The 23,639-nt window shown below is 42.7% G+C and overlaps 2 protein-coding genes across 7 annotated transcripts in view; one reads left to right on the top strand and one right to left on the bottom strand.

Moving 5' to 3' along the window:
• The window catches only part of LOC139748649 (17S U2 SnRNP complex component HTATSF1-like), a 134,864-nt gene that overhangs the window by 25,976 nt on the left and 85,249 nt on the right, over window positions 1–23,639 (top strand). The window lies entirely within an intron of this gene.
• LOC139748650 (lithostathine-like) overlaps window positions 8,773–23,639 on the bottom strand; it is a 61,229-nt gene continuing 46,362 nt past the window's right edge. Inside the window, 1 exon segment of the mRNA XM_071661907.1 lies at window positions 8,773–11,333. Within this exon segment, the coding sequence (XP_071518008.1) occupies window positions 11,074–11,333 (260 nt within the window). The 3' untranslated portion in view covers window positions 8,773–11,073.

Here is a 23,639-nt window from a genome sequence, read left to right as displayed (position 1 = left end):
ATACATAATTGAGTAGGAGAGATGGTCAACAGGCATTTTTAGATTACATATGAATTGATAGGCCTGTAAAAGAGAGACTTTTGGATGTAAATGTGTTGAGAGGAGCAGCTGGTCTGATGTCTGATCACTGTCTTGTGGAGAGGAGGATGAAGGTTTGAACAGATTTTTGAAAAAGAGTAGACAGTGTTGGGAAGAAGAGAGTGGTGTGAGTGAGCAAGCTTGGAAAGGAGAGTTGTGTGAAGAAACATCAAGAGAGATTGAGTGTAGAATGGCTAAAGGTGAGAGCAAATGAAGTGAGGGGAGTGGGTAAGGAATAGCAGATATTTTGGGAAGCTTGATGGAATGTACAAGAGATGCATGTGACATATGAAAGATGGGAGGCGGGCAGATAAGAAAGGGCAGTGAGTAGTGGGATGAAGAATTAAAGTTGCTGGTGAAAGAGAAAAGAGAGGCATTTGGGTAGTACATACAAGGAAGGAGTGCAGATGATTGGGAGATGTATAAGAGAAAGTGGCAGGAGATCAAGACAAAGGTGCATGGGTTAAAAAAGAGGGCAAATGAAAGTTGGAGTGAGAGAGAGTATAATTAAACTTTAGGAAGGATTAAAGGATGTTTTCGAAGGAGATAAATGATGTGCAACGACAAGAGAAAAAATGGGAGCAGTGAAAAGGGACAAAAAGGGGAAGTGATAACAGGTAATGATTGAGTGGGGAGGAGATGGATGAGTATTGTAAAGGATTGTTAAATGTGTTTAATGATGGAGTGGCAGATGTAGGGTGTTTTGGTTGGGGTGGTATGCGAAGTGAGAGAGTCATGGAGAGTGGTTTGGTGAAGAGAGAGGAGTTGGTGAAAGCCATGCAGAAGATGAAATGTGGTAAGGTGATGGGAGTGGATATTATAGCAGTTGAATTTATTAAGGAAAGGGGTTACTGTGTTTCAGATTGGTTAATAAGGATATCCATTGTATGTATGGATTATGATGAAGTGCTGAGGATTGCCAGAATGCATGTATAGTGTCAATGTATAAAGGCAGAGGGTATAAAGGTGAGTGTTCAAACTACAGGGGCATAAGTTTGTTGAGTATACCTGGTAAATTGTATGGGAGTTTATTGATTGAGAGGGTGAAGGCATGCACAGAGGGTCAAATTGGGGAGGAGCAGTGTGGTTTCAGAAGTGATATAGGATGTGTGGATCAGGGGTTTGCTTTGAAGAATGCATGTAAAAAATACTTAGGAAAACAGATGGATTTGTATGTGGCATTTATGGATCTGGAGAAGACATAGGACAGAGTTGATAGAGATGCTTTGTGGAAGGTCTTAAGAATATCTAGAAGCAGTGAGAAGTTTAAGGTGTAAGGCATGATTTGAGTAGGAAGAGAGGAGAGTGAATGGTTCCCAGTGAAGGTTGGTCTGCAGCAGGGGTATGTGATGTAACCATGGTTGTTTAATTTGTTTATGGATGGAGAGGTGAGGGAGGTAAATGCAAGAGTCTTGGAGGGAAGGGCAAGGATACAGTCTGTTGGGGATGAGAGGACCCAGGAAGTGAGTCAGTTGCTATTTGCCAGTGATACAGCACTGTTGGCTGATTTGAGTGGGAAACTGCAAAAGTTGGTGACTGAGTTTGGAAGAGTGTGGGAAAGGAGAAAGTTGAGAGTAAATGTGAATAAAAGCAATGTTATTAGGTTTAGCAGAGTTGAGGGACAAGTGAGTTGTGATGTTAGTTTGAATGGAGAAAAATTAGAGGAAGTGAAGTGTTTTAGATATCTAGGAGTGGACTTGGCAGTGAATGAAACCATGGAAGCATAAGTGAGTCTTAGGATGAGGGAGGGGGCAAAGGCTCTGGGAGCAATGAAGAATGTATGGAAAGAGAGAACGTTATCTTGGATAGCAAAAATGGGTATGTTTGAAAGAATGGTAGATCCAACAATATTATATGGTTGCAAGGCATTGGCTATAGATATGGTTGTGCAGAGAAGGATGGGTGTGTTGGAAGTGAAATGTTTGAGGACAGTATGTTATGTGAGGTGGTTCAATCGAATAAGTAATGAAAGGGAAAGAGAGATGTGTGGTTATAAAAAGAGCGGAGTTGAGAGGACAGAAGAACTGTATGTTGAAATTTTTGGATATATGGGGAGAATGAGTGCGGAAAAGTTGACAAGGAGGATATATGTGTCAGAGGAATAGTGACGTGGAACAGTGTGGTATACTGGGGTCGATGTGCTATCACTGGACTGAACCAGGGCATGTGAAATGTCTTGGATAAACCATGGAAAGGTCTGTGGGGCCTGGATGTGGATAGGGAGCTGTGGTTTCAGTGCATTTCACATGACAGCTGGAGACCGAGTGTGAACGAATGTTGCCTTTTTTGTCTGTTTTCCTGGTGCCACCTTGCTGAGGCAGGGGGCAGCGATGATGTTTTCTGTGGGGTGGGGTAGTGCTGGGAATGGATGAAGGGAAGCAAGCATGAAGATTTTTTTTTTTTTTTTTTTTTTTGCTTTGTCGCTGTCTCCCGCGTTTGCGAGGTAGCGCAAGGAAACAAACGAAAGAAATGGCCCAACCCACCCCCATACACATGTATATACATACGTCCACACACGCAAATATACATACCTACACAGCTTTCCATGGTTTACCCCAGACGCTTCACATGCCCTGATTCAATCCACTGACAGCACGTCAACCCCGGTATACCACATCGCTCCAATTCACTCTATTCCTTGCCCTCCTTTCACCCTCCTGCATGTTCAGGCCCCGATCACACAAAATCTTTTTCACTCCAACTTTCTACCTCCAATTTGGTCTCCCTCTTCTCCTCGTTCCCTTCACCTCCGACACATATATCCTCTTGGTCAATCTTTCCTCACTCATTCTCTCCATGTGCCCAAACCATTTCAAAACACCCTCTTCTGCTCTCTCAACCACGCTCTTTTTATTTCCACACATCTCTCTTACCCTTACGTTACTTACTCGATCAAACCACCTCACACCACACATTGTCCTCAAACATCTCATTTCCAGCACATCCATCCTCCTGCACACAACTCTATCCATAGCCCACGCCTCGCAACCATACAACATTGTTGGAACCACTATTCCTTCAAACATACCCATTTTTGCTTTCTGAGATAATGTTCTCGACTTCCACACATTCTTCAAGGCTCCCAGAATTTTCGCCCCCTCCCCCACACTATGATCCACTTCCGCTTCCATGGTTCCATCCGCTGCCAGATCCACTCCCAGATATCTAAAACACTTCACTTCCTCCAGTTTTTCTCCATTCAAACTCACCTCCCAATTGACTTGACTCTCAACCCTACTGTACCTAATAACCTTGCTCTTATTCACATTTACTCTTAACTTTCTTCTTTCACACACTTTACCAAACTCAGTCACCAGCTTCTGCAGTTTCTCACATGAATCAGCCACCAGCGCTGTATCATCAGCGAACAACAACTGACTCACTTCCCAAGCTCTCTCATCCCCAACAGACTTCATACTTGCCCCTCTTTCCAAAACTCTTGCATTCACCTCCCTAACAACCCCATCCATAAACAAATTAAACAACCATGGAGACATCACACACCCCTGCCGCAAACCTACATTCACTGAGAACCAATCACTTTCCTCTCTTAGTACACGTACACATGCCTTACATCCTCGATAAAAACTTTTCACTGCTTCTAACAACTTGCCTCCCACACCATATATTCTTAATACCTTCCACAGAGCATCTCTATCAACTCTATCATATGCCTTCTCCAGATCCATAAATGCTACATACAAATCCATTTGCTTTTCTAAGTATTTCTCACATACATTCTTCAAAGCAAACACCTGATCCACACATCCTCTACCACTTCTGAAACCACACTGCTCTTCCCCAATCAGATGCTCTGTACATGCCTTCACCCTCTCAATCAATACCCTCCCATATAATTTACCAGGAATACTCAACAAACTTATACCTCTGTAATTTGAGCACTCACTCTTTTCCCCTTTGCCTTTGTACAATGGCACTATGCACGCATTCCGCCAATCCTCAGGCACCTCACCGTGAGTCATACATACATTAAATAACCTTACCAACCAGTCAACAATACAGTCACCCCCTTTTTTAATAAATTCCACTGCAATACCATCCAAACCTGCTGCCTTGCCGGCTTTCATCTTCCGCAAAGCTTTTACTACCTCTTCTCTGTTTACCAAATCATTTTCCCTAACCCTCTCACTTTGCACACCACCTCGACCAAAACACCCTATATCTGCCACTCTATCATCAAACACATTCAACAAACCTTCAAAATACTCACTCCATCTCCTTCTCACATCACCACTACTTGTTATCACCTCCCCATTTGCGCCCTTCACTGAAGTTCCCATTTGCTCCCTTGTCTTACGCACCTTATTTACCTCCTTCCAGAACATCTTTTTATTCTCCCTAAAATTTAATGATACTCTCTCACCCCAACTCTCATTTGCCCTTTTTTTCACCTCTTGCACCTTTCTCTTGACCTCCTGTCTCTTTCTTTTATACGTCTCCCACTCAATTGCATTTTTTCCCTGCAAAAATCGTCCAAATGCCTCTCTCTTCTCTTTCACTAATACTCTTACTTCTTCATCCCACCACTCACTAACCTTTCTAATCAACCCACCTCCCACTCTTCTCATGCCACAAGCATCTTTTGCGCAATCCATCACTGATTCCCTAAATACATCCCATTCCTCCCCCACTCCCCTTACTTCCATTGTTCTCACCTTTTTCCATTCTGTACTCAGTCTCTCCTGGTACTTCCTCACACAAGTCTCCTTCCCAAGCTCACTTACTCTCACCACCCTCTTCACCCCAACATTCACTCTTTTTTTCTGAAAACCCATACAAATCTTCACCTTAGCCTCCACAAGATAATGATCAGACATCCCTCCCGTTGCACCTCTCAGCACATTAACATCCAAAAGTCTCTCTTTCGCGTGCCTGTCAATTAACACGTAATCCAATAACGCTCTCTGGCCATCTCTCCTACTTACATAAGTATACTTATGTATATCTCACTTTTTAAACCAGGTATTCCCAATCATCAGTCCTTTTTCAGCACATAAATCTACAAGCTCTTCACCATTTCCATTTACAACACTGAACACCCCATGTATACCAATTATTCCCTCAACTGCCACATTACTCACCTTTGCATTCAAATCACCCATCACTATAACCCGGTCTCATGCATCAAAACCACTAACACACTCATTCAGCTGCTCCCAAAACACTTGCCTCTCATGATCTTTCTTCTCATGCCAAGGTGCATATGCACCAATAATCACCCATCTCTCTCCATCAACTTTCAGTTTTACCCATATTAATCGAGAATTTACTTTCTTACATTCTATCACATACTCCCACAATTCCTGTTTCAGGAGTACTGCTACTCCTTCCCTTGCTCTTGTCCTCTCACTAACCCCTGACTTTACTCCCAAGACATTCCCAAACCACTCTTCCCCTTCACCCTTGAGCTTCGTTTCACTCAGAGCCAAAACATCCAGGTTCCTTTCCTCAAACATACTACCTATCTCTCCTTTTTTCATATCTTGGTTACATCCACACACATTTAAGCACCCCAATCTGAGCCTTCGAAGAGGATGAGCACTCCCCGCGTGACTCCTTCTTCTGTTTCCCATTTTAGAAAGTTAAAAAACATACAAGGAGGGGAGGATTTCTGGCCCCCCGCTCCTGTCCCCTCTAGTCGCTTTCTACGACACGCGAGGAATGCGTGGGAAGTATTCTTTCACCCCTATCCCGAGGGATAATATACATATATATATACACATACACACACATACACACACACATATATGTGTATATATGTATCTGTCTGTGTATGTATATGTTGATATGTATATGTACATATATGTGCATATGTATTTATTTATATATTTTGCTTTGTCGCTGTCTCCCACGTTAGCAAGGTAGCGCAAGGAAACAGACGAAAGAATGGCCCAACCCACCCACATACACATGTGTATACTTACACATCCACACACGCAAATATACATACCTATACATCTCAACGTATATATATATATATATACACACACAGACATATACATATATACACATGTACATAATTCATACTGTCTACCTTTATTCATTCCCATCGCCACCCCGCCACACATGAAATAATAACCCCCTCCCCCCTCATGTGCGTGAGGTAGCGCTAGGAAAAGACAACAAAGGCCCCATTCGTTCCCACTCAGTCTCTAGCTGTCATGTAATAATGCACCGAAACCACAGCTCCCTTTCCACATCCAGGCCCCACAGAGCTTTCCATGATTTACCCCAGACACTTCACATGCCCTGGTTCAATCCATTGACAGCACGTCGACCCCGGTATACTGCATCGTTCCAATTCACTCTATTCCTTGCACGCCTTTCACCCTCCTGTATATTCAGGCCCCGATCACTCAAAATCTTTTTCACTCCATCTTTCCACCTCCAATTTGGTCTCCCACTTCTCCTCGTTCCCTCCACCTCTGACACATATATCCTCTTGGTCAATCTTTCCTCACTCATTCTCTCCATGTGACCAGACCATTTCAAAACACCCTCTTCTGCTCTCACAACCACACTCTTCTTATTACCACACGTCTCTCTTACCCTATTATTACTTACTCGGTCAAACCACCTCACACCACATATTGTCCTCAAACATCTCATTTCCAGCACATCCACCCTCCTGCGCACAATCTGTCTATAGCCCATGCCTCGCAACCATATAACATTGTTGGAACCACTATTCCTTCAAGCGTTCTCATTTTGCTTTCTGATATAATGTTCTCGACTTCCACACATTCTTCAATGCTCCCAAAACTTTCGCCTCCTCCCCCAGCCTTTGATTCACTTCCACTTCCATGGTTCCATCCGCTGCCAAATCCTCTCCCAGATATCTAAAACACTTCACTTCCTCCAGTTTTTCTCCATTCAAACTTACCTCCCAATTGACTTGTCTTTCAACCCTGCTGTATGTAATAACCTTGGTCTTATTCACATTTACTCTCAGCTTTCTTCTTTCACACACTTAACCAAACTCAGTCACCAGCTTCTGCAGTTTCTCATCCAAATCAGCCACCAGCGCTGTATCATCAGCGAACAACAACTGACTCACTTCCCAAGCTCTCCCATCCACAACAGACAGCATACTTGTCCCTCTTTCCAAAACTTTTGCATTCACCTCTGCATTCACCTCCCTAACAACCCCATCCATAAACAAATTAAACAACCATGGAGACATCACACACCCCTGCCGCAAACCTACATTCACTGAGAACCAATCACTTTCCTCTCTTCCTACACATACACATGCCTTACATCCTCGATAAAAACTTTTCACTGCTCCTAACAGCTTGCCTCCCACGTCATATATTCTTAATACCTTGCACAGAGCATCTCTATCAACTCTATCATATAACTTCTCCAGATCCATAAATGCCACATACAAATCCATTTGCTTTTCTAAGTATTTCTCACATACATTCTTCAAAGCAAACACAAATATGTGCATGTATGGGCATATATGTATATATGTGTGTATATGAGTGGATGGGTCTCTCTTTGTCTGTTTTCTGGCACTACCTTACTGGAGCAGGAAACAGCAATCAAGTATAATGAAATAAAATAACACTGAAACCACAGCTCCCTAGCTGCACCCAGGCTCCACAGACCTTTCCATGGTTTACCCCAGATGCTTTACATGCCTTGGTTCAGTCCATTGACAGCACGTCGACCCCAGTATATCACATAGTTTCAATTCTCTCTATTCCTTGCACACCTCTCACCCTCCTGTATATTCAGGCCCCATTCGCTCAAAATCTTTTTCACTCCATCCTTCCAGTAGCATTAATGAGATGGCTTTGATTGGAGCTTCTTTTGTCTGTACCATCTCGGCCACCATAAGGAAAGGAAAGATGAATTTGTTATCTACCTACAGGTTGTACCTGTCTAATCTGGCACTCTGGGGTCTAGCCATTAGTTATTAGTTTGTGGAACTGCCACCAGGGCGGTGCTGTTAGCAGTGATAAGGTGCCAAAATTTATTTACACTGCAGTCAAGCTAATTAACAGTCCTGTTGATATCTTATATTCATCTGTATTTTAGTCCTTCAGGATATCATCCAAATGACCAAGAGTTGCAAAAGGTGGTGCTAGTACTTATGAGCATAAGCATAAATCATTATCTAGATTGAAGAGGTAGAGTTACTGAAAAAATTAGATAAACAAACTTCTTTAAAGACTTTTTGTATGACTAGGGGTCAATATCTGTTTTTTAGCATATTCTGTGGTGCGGCAATGGCCAGATCCCATGATTTCCGTATTAGAGAGGTACAACCTGTATTTGTAAACCTGGGGGATAAGATACATGAAGAGTAAGAAAAATGAAATGATTAACTATTGAGAAGTTAGTAGTTTTATTAGATATGGGAAGATATTTGATGCAAGTATTTAAAAAGTTTGTATATATTATTTCTTTTTTATTTTATGCCAAAAGAATTAACAAATGAATTTTTCACATGTCTTTAGAAAAGTTTTATCAGACTTCTATTTTTTTTTTTTTTTTTTTTTTTTTTTTTTGCAGCACTCTAAAGCACAATGGAATCTCAATAACTCAGACTCATGGTTTGAACTTCCAAGTAATTCTCACTTTGGTTGATAAAGTTCAAAGCACAGTACTTGTTACTGTAGACAGTATTCTTTACAATAGGCTGATCGTAAATAATGTAAATGCTCTTTAGCTGTGTTTTTATTATTCCATAACCTTGATATACAGAACTGATATTGTTTTTGAATTAGAATTGAAATTTTCAAAACTTGAATTACCTACTCATTTTCTTGAGTGAAAACTGATTTTTCTTATGATTTGATTATACATATATATTAAGAATATATGGTGTGGGAAGCAAGTTGTTAGAAGCAGTGAAAAGTTTTTATCGAGGATGTAAGGCATGTGTACGTGTAGGAAGAGAGGAAAGTGATTGGTTCTCAGTGAATGTAGGTTTGCGGCAGGGGTGTGTGATGTCTCCACGGTTGTTTAATTTGTTTATGGATGGGGTTGTTAGGGAGGTGAATGCAAGAGTTTTGGAAAGAGGGGCAAGTATGAAGGATGTTATGGATGAGAGAGCTTGGGAAGTGAGTCAGTTGTTGTTCGCTGATGATACAGCGCTGGTGGCTGATTCATGTGAGAAACTGCAGAAGCTGGTGACTGAGTTTGGTAAAGTGTGTTAAAGAAGAAAGTTAAGAGTAAATGTGAATAAGAGCAAGGTTCTTAGGTACAGTAGGGTTGAGGGTCAAGTCAATTGGAAGGTAAGTTTGAATGGAGAAAAACTGGAGGAAGTAAAGTGTTTTAGATATCTGGGAGTGGATCTGGCAGCGGATGGAACCATGGAAGTGGAAGTGAATCATAGGGTGGGGGAGGGGGCGAAAATCCTGGGAGCCTTGAAGAATGTGTGGAAGTCGAGAACATTATCTCGGAAAGCAAAAATGGGTATGTTTGAAGGAATAGTGCTTCCAACAATGTTGTATGGTTGCAAGGCGTGGGCTATGGATAGAGTTGTGCGCAGGAGGGTAGATGTGCTGGAAATGAGATGTTTGAGGACAATGTGTGGTGTGAGGTGGTTTGATCAAGTAAGTAATGTAAGGGTAAGAGAGATGTGTGGAAATAAAAAGAGCGTGGTTGAGAGAGCAGAAGAGGGTGTTTTGAAATGGTTTGGGCACATAGAGAGAATGAGTGAGGAAAGATTGACCAAGAGGATATATGTGTCGGAGGTGGAGGGAACGAGGAGAAGTGGGAGACCAAATTGGAGGTGGATAGATGGAGTGAAAAAGATTTTGTGTGATCAGGGCCTGAACATGCAGGAGGGTGAAAGGAGGGCAAGGAATAGAGTGAATTGGATCGATGTGGTATACCGGGGTTGACGTTCTGTCAGTGGATTGAATCAGGGCATGTGAAGCATCTGGGGTAAACCATGGAAAGTTGTGTGGGGCCTGGATGTGGAAAGGGAGCTGTGGTTTCGGGCATTATTGCGTGGCAGCTAGAGACTGAGTGTGAACGAATGAGGCCTTTGTTGTCTTTTCCTAGTGCTACCTCGCACACATGAGGGGGGAGGGGGATGTTATTCCATGTGTGGCGAGGTGGCGATGGGAGTGAATGGGGGCAGACAGTGTGAATTGTGTGCATGGGTATGTATGTATGTGTCTGTGTATGTATATATGTGTGTACATTGAGATGTATAGGTATGTATATTTGCGTGTGTATACATTGTGTATGGGGGTGGGTTGGGCCATTTCTTTCGTCTGTTTCCTTGCGCTACCTCGCAAACGCAGGAGACAGCGACAAAGCAAAATAAATAAATAATAAATCTGAAATCTCAGTCCCTTGGGTTAAGAGAGAAAGTATACTGCCCACCAGTTCCTTGCTGATCATAGAGGGGTGGGATTGGGTGGCTAGAAATCCTCCCATGAATTACTTTCCCCCCCAGAGAGGAACAGAACAATGAGTCAAGTAAGGATGTTCCCTCAAAGACTCAGTCCTCTGTTCCTGAAGGTTCTTTGCACACAGAGGAAATGACAAGAATGTATGGAGAAAATGAAATCTGTATGTTATATCTACATGAACATTTTATGTTCCATTACTTCAGTTGTTTTTATATTTCTGTGCAGTAATCTTTTTTTATGTTTCAAACTTTCAGCATTATGTTGAAAAAAAGGTGATAGTTTTTCAGTGAAACTTTGAAATGTCATATCACATTGGTATTATTTAGTGATTTGAACTGTATTATAATTTAACATGGTCCGCACCCCTAGTTAGTGTGAATGATTGGCATCCCAATATTTGTTGTTGTCCAGTAACAATCACCTATTGGTTTTTTACTACCTTTCCTTCTCAGACGTAGGTTATGTTAAATGCCAAAGCATAATTAGTGACTGATTAGGTTGATTTTGGAAAAGATGCACAATGTAATTTGCTGTGCTCAAAGCCCATAGTAGCAGAGAAGTTTGAAATAATGGTAGATCTTTCAAACTAGTTTACTCACTCTTCAGTAACAATTTCATTAGGATCAGGAGCTATAACCTGTGGAGTCTCACAGATGTAGTGCATAGTAGTGGTACAAAACCTATGGCTCCAGCAATAACCAAGGCTGGGTGCCAAGTACACACAGTGCCACCAAGATGATCTAGGGAACCAGGGTGTAATGAAGCCGTTGTATGGCATCACTTCAGCCGAGGAACCCCATGTCCACTGCCTTGTAGACCAGTTGTAGATTCCTCCTACCCATCTGTTCAGGGAAGCTATGTTGGTAAGAAAGATATACTGTTAGATTTAGGAAATTCAGATGTAATTTGGTAGAATTAAGATGAAATCCAGCATTAAATTCAGCATAACATTTGTTATACTATTTTCTATGCAGTATATGAGTGCAGCTGAGTGAGTGTGTTAGCAGCTTTGATGCATGAGACCAGGGTATAGTGATGGGTGATTTGAATGCGAAGGTGAGTAATGTGGCAGTTGAGGGTATAATTGGTGTACATGGGGTGTCAGTGTTGTAATTGGAAGTGGTGAAGAACTTGTGGATTTGTGTGCTGAAAAAGGACTGGTGATTGGGAATACCTGGTTTAAAAAGAGAGATATACATAAGTATCTCGGAGAGCAAAAATGGGTATGTTTCAAGGAATAGTGGTTCATCAATGTTATATGGTTGCGAGGCATGGGCGACAGATAGAGTTGTGCGGAGGAGGGCGGATGTGTTGGAAATGAGATGTTTGAGGACAATATGTGGTGTGAGGGGGTTTGATTGAGTAAGTGATGTAATGGTAAGAAAGATATGTGGTAAAAAGAAGAGTGTGGTTGAGAGAGCAGAAGAGGATGTATTGAAATGGTTTGGTCACATGTAGAGAATGAGTAAGGAAAGATTGACAAAGAGGATATATGTGTCAGAGGTGGAGGGAACGAGGAGAAGTGGGAGACCAAATTGGAGGTGGGAGGATGGAGTGAAAAAGATTTTGAGTGATCAGGGCCTGAACATAGAGGAAGGTGAAAGGCGTGCAAGGAATAGAGTGAATTGGAACAATGTGGTATACCGGGGTCAACATGCTGTCATTGGATTAAACCAGGGCATGTGAAGTGTCTAGGGTAAACCTTGGACAGTTGTGTGGGGCCTGGATGTGGAAAGAGAGCTGTGGTTTCGGTGACTGAGTGTGAATGAATGTGGTCTTTGTTGTCTTTTCCTAGCACTACCATGCACGCACGCGGGGGAATGGGGGTGCCATTTCATGAGTGGTGGGGTGGCAACGGGAATGGATGAAGGCAGCAAGTATGAATATGTACAAGTTTATGTATATATATATGTCTGTCTATAAGTATACGTATGTAAGTAGGAGAGATGGCCAGAGAGCTTTATTGGATTACGTATTAATTGATAGGCGCACGAAAGAGAGACTTTTGGATGTTAAATGTGCTGAGAGGTGCAACTGGAGGGATGTCTGATCATTATCTTGTGGAGGCGAAGGTGAAGATTTGTAGAGGTTTTCAGAAAAGAAGAGCGAATGTTGGGGTGAAGAGAGTGGTGAGAGTAAGTGAGCTTGGGAAGGAGACTTGTGTGAGGAAGTACCAGGAGAGACTGAGTACAAAAGGGAAAAGGTGAGAACAAAGGATGTAAGGGGAGTGGGGGAGGAATGGGATGTATTTAGGGAAGCAGTGATGGCTTGTGTAAAAGATGCTTGTGGCGTGAGAAGAGTGGGAGATGGGCAGATTAGAAAGGGTAGTGAGTGGTGGGATGAAGAAGTAAGATTATTAGTGAAAGAGAAGAGAGAGGCATTTGGACAATTTTTGCAGGGAAATAATGCAAATGAGTGGGAGATGTATAAAAGAAAGAGGCAGGAGGTCGAGAGAAAGGTGCAAGAGGTGAAAAAGAGGGCAAATGAGAGTTGGGGTGAGAGAGTATCATTAAATTTTAGGGAGAATAAAAAGATGTTTTGGAAGGAGGTAAATAAAGTGAGTAGGACAAGGGAACAAATGTGAACTTCAGTGAAGGGGGCTAATGGGGAGGTGATAACAAGTAGTGGTGATGTGAGAAGGAGATGGAGTGAGTATTTTGAAGGTCTGTTGAATGTGTGTGATGATAGAGTGGCAGATATAGGGTGTTTTGGTCGAGGTGGTGCGTAAAGTGAGAGGGCTAGGGAGGATGATTTGGTAAAGAGAGAAGATGTAGTAAAAGCTTTGCGGAAGATGAAAGTCGACAAGGCAGCGGGTTTGGATGGTATTGCAGTGGAATTTAGTAAAAATGGGGGTGATTGTGAAGTTGACTGGTTGGTAAGGTTACTTCATGTATGTATGACTCATGGTGAGATGCCTGAGGATTGGTGGAATGCTTGCATAGTGCCATTGTACAAAGGCAAAGGGGATAAAAGTGAGTGCTCAAATTACAGAGGGTGTTTTTTTTTTTTTTTTTTTTCTTTTTGCCGCTGTCTCCCGCGTTTGCGAGGTCGCGCAAGGAAACAGACAAAAGAAATGGCCCAACCCACCCCCATACACATGTATATACATACACATCCACACACGCAAATATACATACCTATACATCTCAATGTACACATATATATATACACACAGACACATACATATATACCCATGCACGCAATTCACACTGTCTGCCTTTATTCATTCCCATCGCCACCTCGCCACACATGGAATACCATCCCCCTCCCCCCTCATGTGGGCGAGGTAGCGCTAGGAAAAGACAACAAAGGCCCCATTCGTTCACACTCAGTCTCTAGCTGTCATACGATAATGCCTGAAACCACAGCTCCCTTTCCACATCCAAGCCCCACACAACTTTCCATGGTTTACCCCAGACGCTTCACATGCCCTGATTCAATCCACTGACAGCACGTCAACCCCGGTATACCACATCGATCCAATTCACTCTATTCCTTGCCCTCCTTTCACCCTCCTGCATGTTCAGGCCCCGATCACTCAAAATCTTTTTCACTCCATCTTTCCACCTCCAATTTGGTCTCCCACTTCTCCTCGTTCCCTCCACCTCCGACACATATATCCTCTTGGTCAATCTTTCCTCACTCATTCTCTCCATGTGCCCAACCCATTTCAAAACACCCTCTTCTGCTCTCTCAACCACACTCTTTTTATTTCCACACATCTCTCTTACCCTTACATTACTTACTCGATCAAACCACCTCACACCACACATTGTCCTCAAACATCTCATTTCCAGCACATCCACCCTCCTGCGCAAAACTCTATCCATAGCCCACGCCTCGCAACCATACAACATTGTTGGAACCACTATTCCTTCAAACATACTCATTTTTGCTTTCCGAGATAATGTTCTCGACTTCCACACATTCTTCAAGGCTCCCAGGATTTTCGCCCCCTCCCCCACCATATGATTCACTTCCGCTTCCATGGTTCCATCCGCTGCCAGATCCACTCCCAGATATCTAAAACACTTTACTTCCTCCAGTTTTTCTCCATTCAAACTTACCTCCCAATTGACTTGACCCTCAACCCTACTGTACCTAATAACCTTGCTCTTATTCACATTTACTCTTAACTTTCTTCTTTCACACACTTTACCAAACTCAGTCACCAGCTTCTGCAGTTTCTCACATGAATCAGCCACCAGCGCTGTATCATCAGCGAACAACAACTGACTCACTTCCCAAGCTCTCTCATCCACAACAGACTGCATACTTGCCCCTCTTTCCAAAACTCTTGCATTCACCTCCCTAACAACCCCATCCATAAACAAATTAAACAACCATGGAGACATCACACACCCCTGCCGCAAACCTACATTCACTGAGAACCAATCACTTTCCTCTCTTCCTACACGTACACATGCCTTACATCCTCGATAAAAACTTTTCACTGCTTCTAACAACTTGCCTCCCACACCATATATTCTTAATACCTTCCACAGAGCATCTCTATCAACTCTATCATATGCCTTCTCCAGATCCATAAATGCTACATACAAATCCATTTGCTTTTCTAAGTATTTCTCACATACATTTTTCAAAGCAAACACCTGATCCACACATCCTTTACCACTTCTGAAACCACACTGCTCTTCCCCAATCTGATGCTCTGTACATGCCTTCACCCTCTCAATCAATACCCTCCCATAGAATTTACCAGGAATACTCAACAAACTTATACCTCTGTAATTTGAGCACTCACTCTTATCCCCTTTGCCTTTGTACAGTGGCACTATGCACGCATTCCGCCAATCCTCAGGCACCTCACCATGAGTCATACATACATTAAATAACCTTACCAACCAGTCAACAATACAGTCACTCCCTTTTTTAATAAATTCCACTGTAATACCATCCAAACCTGCTGCCTTGCCGGCTTTCATCTTCCGCCAAGCTTTTACTACCTCTTCTCTGTTTACCAAATCATTTTCCCTAACCCTCTCACTTTGCACACCACCTCGACCAAGACACCCTATATCTGCCACTCTATCATCAAACACATTCAACAAACCTTCAAAATACTCACTCCATCTTCTCACATCACCACTACTTGTTATCACCTCCCCATTAGCGCCCTTCACTGAAGTTCCCATTTGCTCCCTTGTCATACGCACTTTATTTACCTCCTTCCAAAACATCTTTTTATTCTCCCTAAAATTTAATGATACTCTCTCCCCCCAACTCTCATTTGCCCTCTTTTTCACCTCTTGCACCTTTCTCTTGACCTCCTGTCTCTTTCTTTTATACATCTCCCACTCAGTTGCATTTTTTCCCTGCAAAAATCGTCCAAATGCCTCTCTCTTCTCTTTCACTAATAATCTTACTTCTTCATCCCACCACTCACTACCCTTTCTAATCAACCCACCTCCCACGCTTCTCATGCCACAAGCAACTTTTGCGCAATCCATCACTGATTCCCTAAATACATCCCATTCCTCCCCCACTCCCCTTACTTCCATTGTTCTCACCTTTTTCCATTCTGTACTCAGTCTCTCCTGGTGCTTCCTCACACAAGTCTCCTTCCCAAGCTCACTTACTCTCACCACCCTCTTCACCCCAACATTCACTCCTCTTTTCTGAAAACCCATACAAATCTTCACCTTAGCCTCCACAAGATAATGATCAGACATCCCTCCCGTTGCACCTCTCAGCACATTAACATCCAAAAGTCTCTCTTTCGCGCGCCTGTCAATTAACACGTAATCCAATAACACTCTCTGGCCATCTCTCCTACTTACATACGTATACTTATGTATATCTCGCTTTTTAAACCAGGTATTCCCAATCACTAGTCCTTTTTCAGCACATAAATCTACAAGCTCTTCACCATTTCCATTTACAACACTGAACACCCCATGTATACCAATTATTCCCTCAACTGCCACATTACTCACCTTTGCATTCAAATCACCTATCACTATAACCCGGTCTCGTGCATCAAAACCACTAACACACTCATTCAACTGCTCCCAAAACACTTGCCTCTCATGATCTTTCCTTTCCTTCCCAGGTGCATATGCACCAATAATCACCCTTCTCTCTCCATCAACTTTCAGTTTTACCCATATTAATCGAGAATTTACTTTCTTACATTCTATCACATACTCCCACAACTCCTGTTTCAGGAGTACTGCTACTCCTTCCCTTGCTCTTGTCCTCTCACTAACCCCTGACTTTACTCCCAAGACATTCCCAAACCACTCTTCCCCTGTACCCTTGAGCTTCGTTTCACTCAGAGCCAAAACACCCAGGTTCCTTTCCTCAAACATACTACCTATCTCTCCTTTTTTCACATCTTGGTTACAACCACACCCATTTAGACAACCCAATCTGAGCACTCCCCACGTGACTCCTTCTTTTTCCCATTTTTTTTAGAAAGTTAAAAATACAAGGAGGGGAGGATTTCTGGCCCCCCGCTCCCGTCCCCTCTAGTCGCCTTCTACGACACAGAGGTATAAGTATTTATTTATTTATTTATTTTATTTATTTATTTTGCTTTGTCGCTGTCTCCCGCGTTAGCGAGGTAGCGCAAGCAAACAGACGAAAGAATGGCCCAACCCGCCCAACTACACATGTATATACATACACGTCCACACATGCAAATATACATACCTATACATCTCAATGTACACATATATATACACACACAGACATATACATATATACACATGTACATACTTCATACTGTCTGCCTTTATTTGTTCCCATCGCCACCCCGCCACACATGGAATAACAACCCCCTCCCCCCTCATGTGTGCGAGGTAGCGCTAGGAAAAGACACCAAAGGCCCCATTCGTTCACACTCAGTCTCTAGCTGTCATGTAATAATGCACCGAAACCACAGCTCCCTTTCCACATCCAGGCCCCACACAACTTTCCATGGTTTACGCCAGACGCTTCACATGCCCTGGTTCAATCCATTGACAGCACGTCGACCCCGGTATACCACATCGATCCAATTCACTCTATTCCTTGCACGCCTTTCACCCTCCTGCATGTTCAGGCCCCGATCACTCAAAATCTCTTTCACTCCATCCTTCCACCTCCAATTTGGTCTCCCACTTCTCCTCGATCCCTCCACCTCTGACACATATATCCTCTTGGTCAATCTTTCCTCACTCATTCTCTCCATGTGACCAAACCATTTCAAAACACCCTCTTCTGCTCTCTCAACCACACTCTTTTTATTTCCACACATCTCTCTTACCCTTACATTACTTACTCAATCAAACCACCTCACACCACATATTGTCCTCAGACATCTCATTTCCAGCACATCCACCCTCCTGCGCACAACTCTATCCATAGCCCACGCCTCGCAACCATACAACATTGTTGGAACCACTATTCCTTCAAGCATACCCATTTTTGCTTTCCGAGATAATATTCTCGACTTCCAAACATTCTTCAAGGCTCCAAGAATTTTCGCCCCCTCCCCCACCCTATGACTCACTTCCGCTTCCATGGTTCCATCCGCTGCCAGATCCACTCCCAGATATCTAAAACACTTTACTTCCTCCAGTTTTTCTCCATTCAAACTTACCTCCCAATTGACTTGACCCTCAACCCTACTGTACCTAATAACCTTGCTCTTATTCACATTTACTCTTAACTTTCTTCTTTCACACACTTTACCAAACTCAGTCACCAGCTTCTGCAGTTTTTCTTATGAATCAGCCACCAGCGCTGTATCATTAGTGAACAACAACTGACTCACTTCCCAAGCTCTCTCATCCACAACAGACTGCATACTTGCCCCCCTTTCCAAAACTCTTGCATTCACCTCCCTAACAACCCCATCCATAAACAAATTAAACAACCATGGAGACATCACACACCCCTGCCGCAAACCTACATTCACTGAGAACCAATCACTTTCCTCTCATCCTACACGTACACATGCCTTACATCCTCGATAAAAACTTTTCACTGCTTCTAACAACTTGCCTCCCACACCATATATTCTTAAAACCTTCCACAGAGCATCTCTATCAACTCTATCATATGCCTTCTCCAGATCCATAAATGCTACATACAAATCCATTTGTTTTTCTAAGTATTTCTCACATACATTCTTCAAAGCAAGCACCTAATCCACACATCCTCTACCACTTCTGAAACCACACTGCTCTTCCCGAATCTGATGCTCTGTACATGCCTTCACCCTCTCAATCAATACCCTCCCATATAATTTAACAGGAATACTTAGCAAACTTGTACCTCTGTAATCTGAGCACTCACTCTTATCCCCTTTGCCTTTGTACAATGGCACTATGCAAGCATTCCACCAATCCTCAGGCACCTCACCATGAATCATACTTACATTAGATAACCTTACCAACCAGTCAACAATACAGTCACTCCCTTTTTTAATAAATTCCACTGCAATACCATCCAAACCTGCTGCCTTGCCGGCTTTCATCTTTCGTAAAGCTTTTACTACAGTTTCTCTATTTACCAAATCTTTTTCCCTAACCCTCTCACTTTGCACACCACCTCGACCAAAACACCCTATATCTGCCACTCTATCATCAAACACATTCAACAAACCTTCAAAATACTCACTTCATCTCCTTCTCACATCACCACTACTTGTTATCACCTCCCCATTAGCCCCCTTCACTGAAGTTCCCATTTGCTCCCGTGTCTTATGCACTCTATTTACCTCCTTCCAAAACATCTTTTTATTCTCCCTAAAATTTAATGATACTCTCTCACCCCAACTCTCATTTGCCCTCTTTTTCACTTCTTGCACCTTTCTCTTAACCTCCTGCCTCTTTCTTTTATACCTCTCCCACTCATTTGCATTTTTCCCTGCAAAAATCGTCCAAATGCCTCTCTCTTCTCTTTCACTAATAATCTCACTCCTTCATCCCACCACTCACTCCCTTTTCTAATCAACCCACCTCCCACACTTCTCATGCTACAAGCATCTTTTGCGCAAGCCATCACTGCTTCCCTAAATACATCCCATTCCTCCCTCACTCCCCTTACCTCCTTTGTTCTCACCTTTTTCCATTCTGTACTCAGTCTCTCCTGGTACTTCCTCACACAAGTCTCCTTCCCAAGCTCACTTACTCTCATGACTCTCTTCACCCCAACATTCTCTCTTCTTTTCTGAAAACCCATACAAATCTTCACCTTCGCCTCCACAAGATAATGATCAGACATCCCTCCAGTTGCACCTCTCAGCACATTAACATCCAAAAGTCTCTCTTTCGTGTGTCTATCAATTAACACGTAATCCAGTAACGCTCTCTGGCCATCTCTCCTACTTACATACGTATCCTTATGTATATCTCGCTTTTTAAACCAGGTATTCCCAATCACCAGTCCTTTTTCAGCACATAAATCTACAAGCTCTTCACCATTTCCATTTACAACACTAAACACTCCATGTATACCAATTATTCCCTCAACTGCCACGTTACTCACCTTTGCATTCAAATTACCCATCACTATAACCCAGTCTTGTGCATCAAAACCACTAACACACTCATTCAGCTGCTCCCAAAACACTTGCCTCTCATGATCTTTCTTCTCATGCCCAGGTGCATATGCACCAATAATCGCCCATCTCTCTCCATCCACTTTCAGTTTTACCCATATCAATCTAGAGTTTACTTTCTTACACTCTATCACATACTCCCACAACTCCTGATTCAGGAGTAGTGCTACTCCATCCCTTGCTCTTGTCCTCTCACTAACCCCTGACTTTACTCCCAAGACATTCCCAAACCACTCTTCCCCTTTACCCTTGAGCTTCGTTTCACTCAGAGCCAAAACATCCAGGTTCCTTTCCTCAAACATACTACCTATAAGTATTCCTGGTAAATTATATGGGAGGGTATTGATTGAGAGGGTGAAGGCATGTACAGAGCATCAGAATGGGGAAGAGCAGTGTGGTTTCAGAAGTGGTAGAGGATGTGTGGATCAGGTGTTTGCTTTGAAAAAAATATGTGAGAAATTCTTAGAAAAGCAAATGGATTTGTATGTATGTGCATTATAGACCGGATGTGAACAAATGTGGCCCTTGTCTTTTCTTAGCACTACCTCGGGCACATGTTGGGGGAGGGGGTTGTCATTTCATGTGTGGCGGGGTGGCGACAGGAATGAATAAGGGCAGACAGTATGAATTATGTACATGTGTATATATGTATATGTCTGTGTGTGTATATATATGTATATGTTGAGATGTATAGGTATGTATATGTGCTCTGTGTGGACGTGTATGTATATACATGTGTATGTGGGTGGGTTGGGCCATTCTTTCGTCTGTTTCCTTGCACTACCTCATTAATGCGGGAGACATCGATAAAGTATAATAAATGAAATACATTTATGGATCTGGAGAAGGCATATGATAGAGTTGATAGAGATGCTCTGTGGAAGTTATTAAGAATATATGGTGCGGGAGGCAAGTTCTTAGAAGCAGTGAAAAGTTTTTATCGAGGATGCAAGGCATGTGTATGAGTAGGAAGAGAGGAAAGTGACTGGTTCTTAGTGAACGTCAGTTTGCGGCAGGGGTGCGTGATGTCTCCATGGTTGTTTAATTTGTTTATGGATGGGGTTGTTAGGGAGGTGAATGTAAGAGTTTTGGAGAGAGGGGCAAGTATGCAGTCTGTTATGGATGAGAGAGCTTGGGAAGTGAGTCAGTTGTTGTTCGCTGATGATACAGTGCTGGTGGCTGATTCGGGTGAGAAACTGCAGAGGTTGGTGACCGAATTTGGTAAAATGTGTAAAAGAAGAAAGCTGAGAGTAAATGTGAATAGGAGCAAGGTTATTAGGTACAGTAGGGTTGAGGGACAAATCAGTTGGGAGGTACGTTTGAATGGAGAAAAACTGGAGGAAGTGAAGTGTTTTAGATATCTGGGAGTGGATTTGGCAGCGGATGGAACCATAGAAGCAGAAGTGACGGGGAAGGGGGCGAAAGTTGTGGGAGCATTGAAAAATGTGTGGAAGGCGAGAACATTATCTCTGAAAGCAAAAATAGGTATGTTTGAAGGAATAGTGGTTCCGACAATGTTATATGGTTGTGAGGTTTGGGCTATAGATAGAGTTGTGCGGAGGAGGGTGGATGTGCTGGAAATGAGATGTTTGAGGACAATATGTGGTGTGAGGTGGTTTGATCGAGTAAAAAATGAAAGGGTAAGAGAGATGTGTGGTAATAAAAAGAGTGTGGTTGAGAGAGTATGAGAGGGTGTTTTGAAATGGTTTGGTCACTTGGAGAGAATGAGTGAGGAAAGATTGACCAAGAGGATATATGTGTCAGAGGTGGAGGGAACGAGGAGAAGTGGGAGACCATATTGGAGGTGGAAAGATGGATTGAAAAAGATTTTGAGTGATTGGGGCCTGAACATGCAGGAGGGTGAAAGGCGTGCAAGGAATAGAGTGAATTGAAACAATGTGGTATACCAGGGTCGACGTGCTGTCAATGGATTGAACCAGGGCATGTGAAGCATCTGGGGTAAACCATGGAAAGTTTTGTGGGGCCTGGATGTGGAAAGGCAGCTTTGGCAGCTCTCTCAACCACACTCTTTTTATTACCACACATCTCTCTAACCCTATTATTACTTACTCGATCAAACCACCTCACACCACATATTGTCCTCAAAACCTCTCACTTTGCACAACACCTTGAGCAAAACACCCTATATCTGCCACTCTGTCATCAAACACATTTAAGAAACCTTCAAAATACTCACTCCATCTCCCTCTCACATCACCACTACTTGTTATCACCTCCCCATTAGCCCCTTCTCTGAAGTTCCCATTTGTTCCCTTGTCTTATGCACTTTATTTACCTCCTTCCAAAACATCTTTTTATTCTCCCTAAAATTTAATGATACTCTCTCACCCCAACTCTCATTTGCCCTCTTTTTCACCTCTTGCACCTTTCTCTTGACCTCCTGCCTCTTTCTTTTATACATCTCCCACTCATTTGCATTATTTCCCTGCAAAAATTGTCCAAATGCCTCTCTCTTCTCTTTCAATGATACTCTTACTTCTTCATCCCACCACTCACTACCCTTTCTAATCTGCCCACCTCCCACGCTTCTCATGCCACAAGCATGTTTTGTGCAAGCCATCACTGCTTCCCTAAATACATCCCATTCCTCCCCCACTCCCCTTACCTCCTTTGTTCTCACCTTTTTCCCTTCAGTACTCAGTCTCTCTTGGTACCTCCTCACTGAAGTCTCCTTCCCAAGCTCACTTACTCTCACCACTCTTTTCACCCCAACATTCTCTCTTCTTTTCTGAAAACCTCTACAAATCTTCACCTTCACCTCCACAAGATAATGATCAGACATCCCTCCAATTGCACCTCTCAGCACATTAACATCCAAAGTCTCACTTTCGCGCGCCTATCAATTAACACATAATCCAGTAACACTCTCTGGCCATCTCTCCTACTTACATACGTATGCTTATGTATATCTCTCTTTTTAAACCAGATATCCCCAATCACCAGCTTTTTTCAGCACATAAATCTACAAGCTCTTCACCATTTCCTTTTACAACACTGAACACCCCATGTACACCAATTATTCCCTCAACTGCCACATTACTGACCTTTGCATTCAAATCACCCATCACTATAACCTAGTCTTGTGCATCAAAACTGCTGACACATTCACTCAGCTGCTCCCGACACACTTGCCTCTCATGAATTATGTACATGTGTATATATGTATATGTCTGTGTGTGTATATATATGTATACGTTGAGATGTATAGGTATGTATATGTGTGTATGTGGAAGTGTATGTATATACATGTGTATGTGAGTGGGTTGGGCCATTCTTTCATCTGTTTCCTTGCACTACCTTGCTAGCATGGGAGACAGCAACAAAGTATAATAAAAGGAAAAAATAAATATATTTACATAACATATACACATATATATACATATACATAACATATACACATATACATACACTTACACAGCCATATACCTATATTCATTCTTGCTTGCCTTCATCCATTTCTGTTGCTACCCTGTCCCACAGGAAACAATATTGCCACCCTGTGTGTTAGTAAGGTAGCACCAGGAAGACAGATGAAAAACGGCCACATTCGTTCACATTCAGTATCTAGC

Source organism: Panulirus ornatus, chromosome 5 (genome assembly GCF_036320965.1).
Source record: "Panulirus ornatus isolate Po-2019 chromosome 5, ASM3632096v1, whole genome shotgun sequence".
Taxonomy (NCBI): Eukaryota; Metazoa; Arthropoda; class Malacostraca; order Decapoda; family Palinuridae; genus Panulirus; species Panulirus ornatus.
This window is presented reverse-complemented; position numbering and strand designations above follow the sequence as displayed.